Below are 7,603 nucleotides of genomic sequence, written 5' to 3'. Positions count from 1 at the left end.
GTGGTGCTCTCACCTTCCCTGGAAATCTTCAAGAGGAGACTGGATAGGCACCTGGCTGGGGTCTTATGACCCCTGCCACCCCCAGCGCTCCTTCCTGCCCATGGTAGGGGGTCGGACTCCATGATCTGTCTAAGTCCCTTCCGACTCACTGATTCTATGATTCTATGACTAGCCTACCCATCAAACTGGAAAGTTCTGCCTACAACTGTTTCTTCACTAGAGCTGCAAGTGTGTTATTACACTCAGAATCTTGTTACTGAGAAATTGCAACTGCTGTACCAGCAGTAAACTTTTTTGTAACACATTTTTCCTCTCCTGCTCTATCATCATCCCCGTCTTGTGTTCTCTTGCTTTCACTCATTTTTGTTTACATATTCCAATTGCTCACCCTGCCTACTCCCCTTGCACACCAGAAGGGTAAATGCTGCTTGGCAGGGGAAAAGGGTGTCCATTGGCAGTCCTGTCAGTAGACACACATGCTCCTACATCTGAACTGCACTTTAAGAGACAGTATACACAAAAAGCTTGAGCAAAGAGCTTGTTACTAGGCTACAAGCCCAATAAATACCAGCTGCTTGCTCCTGAGGCCAGAAGCATCAGCAGGAAAGGAAACTGGGCTTCAGAAAGTTCGCTACTGTTAACTTTAATTGTCCAAGGGCACATCTACAGTACAGCTCAAATGCATGACAGCAGCTCAAATGGATATGTCTGCTCTGACCAATACAAATCTCCCTGAAGTTACTAGTGGTGGCAGAAATATGTTATGACAGCACAAAGCACAGTATGGCTGCAAAATCCATCCAAAAAGTTCAGTAAAGATTCTGGCGGCTAACCCAAACCGAGTTCTGTGCTGCCATAGCTATGCTTTCTAGTAGCTGAACTGAGCAGATATATCCCAAGATTGCAGACAGCTCTATTCTGCTGTTATTTGTCTTCATCCTCAATTTATTTCTTCAGCTTTCTTGTTAAACTGAAGTTTGCTGATGATACCAAGGACCCTTCAGACAGCAGTGAAGTCATCAACTGGTAGAGGGATATAGTTTCACCTGATAGCTAATAACTAGTGCTGCAAATAAGGCCTCCACCCAGGTCAAGGAACTACACAGGCATTATTTAAAATTATCATAAGGGAGGAATGGCACATCTAAACAGGATACCATCCAGGATCTCATTTGCAGGATGCTTCATATCTGATCTAGTTCATCATCAAAAGGATGCTTCTTCCTGCTGGCATTGGATTTATGACATCTGTGCCATTTCCACTTACCTCTTCCAATTCTCCTCCTTTAAAAAGGAAACTCTGAAGATATAATTTCCACTTTTCACCCCAGTGATACTTTCCAAATCCTCCTCCTGCATCTCTGACCATCTTTCCCTCTCTCCCTCTTCTCACATTTAACTTCATATTCTCAAATCGCAGCCTCATTGCTCACATATTCGTGTGTCATGAGTCGCAGCACTCCAATTTTTTTCACATCTGTAGCTCCTGCCATTCTACACCTTTTCTCTGCTCTCTCCTCTGCTGACTCCTTTGCTGAATACTAGCCTCTATGCTATCCATCTTCTTGGTCTCTCTTTAAACTCTATGCCTCAATAGGACAACAGACAGTAGAAAGCAGAACAGATAAAACAAGGTAAAGGGGACCAGAGTGGCACTCGGGACTGTGTGAAACTAACATGTTGCACACCTGACTAAAAGCCTGGCGCATACTGTTCTACACTATCATACTTAGTGTTCTCATAAATAGACTCTCAGACGTAAATTTCTGATGTGATTTTCAAGAAGTTACCTAGACAGAACTCCGGTAGTATAAGTAGAACACACACTGCATCTGTACAGTGTACTCTGTAAGTACATAGACTCAGAAGTGAAAAGGGCTACGTACCTTTTTGGAGCACTGTACTTACCAAAATTCAGCATACAAACACTCCCTTCTAAGCTTTCACACCTTCTTTCTCAAAGTGCCTTACCCTGCTAATAAGGATCTTGAAATCAACAGAATCTAGTCAGTTCAAGGCTGTTTCACAAGCCTTGAAACTGATAACTTCTACTCAGTTTCACAACTATACAATACCGTCAATGAGTTCTTACACACTTAAATGGTTTATGAACCTAACCACTATGCAGATATGCAGAGTTGTCAATATATATGGAACAGAAAGAAAGGGAAAGAAGGAACTGGGACCAATATTGTAATATGCAGTTTAACTCCACACACATCCAGCATCCAGATCAACTGAGTACACTGGTGGTCAAGTTGCCTAAGATTTTCCTTCAATCCATGGCTGACAGTTGCTTCAGGTGGGAGAGGGGCTGAACATCATTCAGGTTGAAGTTTTCCATGTTAATTTCTGATTTAAATATTTTTTTTTTTAGAGGAGAGAGAGAAAAACAGCTACCGTTGCTATTTCTTCTATTTAATGAACCCTTTTTTGCTCCCGAAAGGCTTTTAATACAGAACTGAAATATGGCAGGGAGATAGTGCAAAATGGAATTATGCCTACATACCTACATTCACACTGCTTTGCAATCCATAGATGAATGACCACTATAATGCTGCTTTGCATTAACAGAACAGTTGCCACCTAGCAGTCCTTACATTTAGTCCTCTGCTTTAACTACTGATGCCCAAATCCCCACTAAAGAACGAAGAATCCCAATTACTAGTATATTGGTGTTCTCTAGCAAATAGCTGGCAGTAAATTATACAAAGCATGCATTGTGTCCCTCTGCAATGACTGGCATGAACAGAGGACAATGCTGCAGCATGTTACTAATGCAAAAGAACCTAAAAACACAATTCAGGAAAATGTAATAGAATAATAGTGAACTATCATATTTGTCATCTAGGCCAAGAGAACAAATGAGAAACACCAAACAGGTAGTGTTTTTCAGTCCTCTTCCAATGCACGTGCAACAGGTTTTGGAAATTCATTTTTTAAACATCTACATGACCTTGGGCTGTTATATTCTGCTCTATATTGAGCCTGACTTAAATCACTTGCTTTCTACAATGGTGTTCTAGTGCAAATTGCTTGACAGTCAGTTGGTAATGAAATGCCAGGTCAAGAAGTGAACATTCATTTTTGCCCTCTGTTAATAAGAGAGTTCTCACAGAAAGTCTGTCAGCAGTTACCAACTAAAACAATGTGCTTTATTCCATAAACAATGGAACTGGTGAACAAGTTGAATATCTAGCTGGAATAAATATAGGTACCTACTATAATTAAACCATTGTTCATCTCAAATACTTGCCAGAAGAGTAATTGCCAAACAACATCATCCTGTTTAGAGGTGCTTTGACATTCAGGGACATCACTGGTATGGAGCAAAGGGCAATTTCACGGCCCTGACCTTTCCACATAAAACATCTTCTAATATTATTATTCCTCTGCTATTTCAGAACTCCATTTCTCCCATGAACCAAACTGCTAAATTCCAGAAAGTGCCCTAGCTTCTTGTGAGCAGATTTTTAAAAAAAATATTTCAAATAGGTTCTTCTCATAGCAGTAGTCATCTTATAACAAGAAGGAAAAAAATAAGTTTTCTATTAGACCACAACACACATCAATTCACAAAATGAATAGGTGAACGGGTAACAAAAATAATTAAATTTAAAGTTTTTGTTAAAAAGACACTTCACATTTATGTTGCAGCCGGCATAAAAATTGGTTTAATACTGATGTTAAAAAAAAACAAAAAACAAAAAGCAAAAAACAGAAAGACCTGAAACCATAACGCTAATATAAAAGGATTTTGGAGGATAAAAAAAAGTTATTTCATTACATAAAGCTTAGGGGCATAAAGCTGTTTGTAATCCATTAACATTTAGAAGTTACATTAACTACTTTGGCAAGCAAACTTCCTAGTTAAGCTTCAAAGAAAACATGAGCTGTTTAATAAAGCAACTACAAAAAAGACGAGTTCTGTTATATGACAGAACACATTGAATAATGCTAGTGTACAACTTTTGGCCATATGCGTTTTCAGTTTTATTATTTTCTGAGCTTCTTTGTGAACTACAGTACAACGCTCCATTGACTAAAATAGTTTGGGCAGGCTTTGTATACCCACTAATATGTAAACAAGGACACGCCAAAGCAATATGAAGCCAAAGGAGATTTTTCTGCAGTGATTTCAGAGTGCTCCAAGACGAGGTTTTAAAATCCATCCAAATTACAAAAGGACTTTTACACTACGGAAAAAGTTCAAGAAAAGTTTCATTCTCTCTCTCTCTCTGTCTAATTTAATCTCTTCAAGGGTTATTAATATTATGCATTCAAATGTTGGCTTGCTAACCTCCAGTCATTCCTCTATTCTTATCCGACCCTGCAATGATTTCATTATGCTAAATTTGCAACATGACAAACTAGTGCAAGACACTAATGTCAAATGCAGAATTACAGATCTCATTGAAGCAGCAGCTGCAGCAGGGTACAAAGAGAACAGATATTTGTTGAAAAAGGTATATTCAATGAGTGAGGCAGACAAGTCAAGGCGGTTAAAAATCATGATACTTTTTAAAAGAAATGGCAATAAACAAGGCTTTGATGATTTGATAAAAATGCAACTTTCTTGATTGCTTTTTCTTTGCAGTTATCAAACAAAACTTAAAGATGCTTACATACAAACATACCGTTTGCATGAAGATTAAACTGAAATAATTCCTTTTTGTTCCCTCAAAAAATCCATACACACAGTTCGTGGGGTTTTTTAAGTATCTCAATACATTTGCTTCAGAAAATACATCAAAGGAAAAGGAAGGAATATACTTTCAACATGGAAGTATTTGAGGGCACTACTATTAGCTCACCACCTAAATCTCAAGTAATTACTGACATTCTGAAAAAGGTGTAAAGGAATTCTCCTCTTCTCAACACGAGGCCCATTTGATCACCAGCCTCAAATACTTCCAGGGCTGACAACACATATGTGCTGACAACACATTTCCCACATATTTGGTCTTATTTAATTTATTAAGATATTTTGGCCAGAGGCAGCCTTGGGGATTTAGGGCTGCATTCTGTGGAGATGACCACAGCAGGCTTTCAGTCTGCTGATACATTCAGCTTTGCAGAGCTAATGCAGTCCTAGCGTTCCTGATTTAGCCTCTTGCCCTGCGTTCTGTGTACCAGTTAGATCCCTGCATTCAAGCTAATTTCTTTGCTGCATCGTTTCTAACTTTTTTTTTTTATTAAGATTTGGCAGGGACACAGGAAAGTTTAACAGTTTGCTTCATCTGGCAGAATCTACAGCTGTCACAGTAGAAGTCCTGTCTCTCGTAGCCTTGTCTGACGGCGCGTGACCCGATTGACTGGTTTCTGAGCAACTGCCAGTCTCCCCGCTGCTGACCAACTGACAGCCTTTTGATAATCTTCTCCAAGATCTGACAGCGTCAGACTCCCATTACGGGAATTTAAGCTTCTCTAAGCGTGAGAGCTCTTACTACACATTTACAAATAGTAGCTTTCTCCGATAATAGCACTGTCTCTCTTTAATTTTAAGCATAAGTAACTGACTCTGAAGCGGAGGCTTTCATAGCGGCTCCAACATCTGAAACAAGTAATCAACGTTCAAAAAGGAAGGTCAAGCAAGGACACAGGAGCAACTTTAACACAGCTGAAATAAAATACGGTCTAGAATGAGTGGAGGGAAAATTAGTTCACTTCCCTCCACTCCCTCCTCCCCCCGCAAAAAATTAGGGTACCACTTCAAAATGCAATGATATGTCTCTGTACTTTTCCACAGGCAATTTCACTTTGCCATATGTATTCCCTGAGATCAGGATAAAACACAGCATTACCAAAATAACTTCACTGAAGTAGGAGGACGGATTTCTAGATCCAACTTACTTTGAAGTTTTCTTCGCCCCCATTTTGAAATATCAACAGCCAACCAGAACCTTGCCAAAATCAGGAGTAACCATGGTAATGAAAAATAAAGCTTCTTGCTAAAATCAGGCCACGCCGAGTTGTCAGAGAAACAGGACCAATCTTTAGAATTAGGACAGATGGCACTACTACAACTGTAATGAGGAAAGTAACTCCTTGAATCATTAGCTATTGAGCTGCAGCTTGACCTGAGGATCCATATAAACGGTATTTGTCTTTAAACAGTTGGCAGCAACAGCCCCTCCAGCCAGTCTCTTCTACAGAGCATAAGACACTCTATCACTTAACAAGCCTTCCCCTCCACCAAAAAAACAAAATAGAAATACAGAAACATTTTGACATTTTGTTGCCCTCCAACCTCCGGTCCATTGTTTCTAAAGCTCTGATGGCTCTTAATCCTGCGCGCGCACACACACACACCCCACCACACTGCTGGTTGTGCTTTGAGATGGTCCTGCAAGGGGTTGGACTGTGTATGATCTCCTTAAGTCCCTTCCAACCCTCATTTTCTATGATTCTATGAACCTTCTACTTATCCCGCAACCAAAACTCCCCCAGATGAGCCTGAGGCACATATTTAAAAATACAGAAAAAAGGATCTTTTTGTTTTTAAGTGTGTAGAACTTCACCCTACTTCATAGGTAGCAGCAGCTGGCCCCCCAAAAAAGCAAAAAACCCCCCAACTTCACTAGAAAGTTATGGGATAGGAACTGTTTTAGAGAGTTAAGTAGAGGCGCCAAGTTAAATTCCATTTCTGAATGGGACACCCAGAGAGGAAGGAAAGGAACCTGAACTCGGCTCCGGGGCAGTCTTAGACACCCTGGCACCAGCCTGTGAGACCGGGGTGAGAAAAAGAGGCACCAAAAGCTTTGCTTTGTGCCAATTAAGTACCCACAAATTCTGTCTGGCAAGGGTATATATACAAATAACGCCCCCTAGTCAAAGCAGGGGGGCTGGACTCCATGATCCTTCAAGGTCCCTTCCAGCCCTGAATGTCTATGATTTGATTTCTTATGAAATATTAAAAAAAAAAAAAGAAACACCCATTCGCACTGAGCAATGGTGACATGGAAATGCTACCCGGGGTGCCAGAGCAAAGGCAAACTGCCTGCCCTGCCATGCTGGGGTGTCCTTTTAGACAAACCACATGCAGGCACTCACTCGCTCCTTGACCCAGGACAAGACACCATTTCAGGGGAGCTCTTGAGCGCATAGCGACAATGTTTCACAGAAGCAGGACAGTGGGCTGCGGTGGGTGGGTGCCGTGCCCTGGCTGAGGGTAGGGGAGGGTGCAGGGTCCCTGCTGGCCGGGGAGAGTGCCATGCCAGAGCGGAGGGCAGGAGAGGGGAGGGTGCCGGGTGCGTGCCGTGCCAGGGCGAAGGGCAGTCTCGCAGGGCGGTGCAGGGCACGGCCGGGACAGAGCTGCCCCTGCCCCGGGCGGCGGTGACCCCTGGCCCCCCAGACGTCCCTCCCAGCGCCGCTTCCCGAGACGGCGGCGGACAAAGCGGTGCCCGCCCGCGCGGCAGAGGCGCAGGCCGGAGAGGTACCTGGGCGCTCCTCTCGGCCGGGTTCTTCATCACCGCCTGGCGGAAGCTGTTATCCACGTAGGAGGCCATGGCGCGGCGGCGGCTCGAGCTCCGCTGACCGGAGGGAGGCGACTGCCCGGCGCTGGCGGGCTGGCGGGCGCGGGGTGGGGGGAGCGGCGGCCCCG

General features: G+C 42.7%; 1 protein-coding gene across 10 annotated transcripts in view; it reads right to left on the bottom strand.

Moving 5' to 3' along the window:
* The window catches only part of RAPGEF2 (Rap guanine nucleotide exchange factor 2), a 382,443-nt gene extending 374,876 nt beyond the window's left edge, over window positions 1–7,567 (bottom strand). For 8 of the 10 annotated variants that reach the window (XM_019521717.1, XM_019521721.1, XM_019521723.1 and 5 more), the window contains exon 1: window positions 7,440–7,566. In XM_019521717.1, the coding sequence (XP_019377262.1) occupies window positions 7,440–7,508 (69 nt within the window). In that variant the 5' untranslated portion in view covers window positions 7,509–7,566. Of the gene's footprint in view, window positions 1–7,439 lie in introns of all 10 variants that reach the window. The other 2 variants (XM_019521725.1, XM_019521731.1) reach the window with 1 other exon arrangement.
* Window positions 7,568–7,603: the final 36 nt, after the last annotated feature.

This window comes from Gavialis gangeticus, unplaced genomic scaffold, assembly GCF_001723915.1.
Source record: "Gavialis gangeticus isolate Ggan-Ray unplaced genomic scaffold, GavGan_comp1, whole genome shotgun sequence".
Taxonomy (NCBI): Eukaryota; Metazoa; Chordata; order Crocodylia; family Gavialidae; genus Gavialis; species Gavialis gangeticus.
Note: the sequence above shows the minus strand (reverse complement) of the source record. Positions and strands in the feature narration are given on the sequence as shown.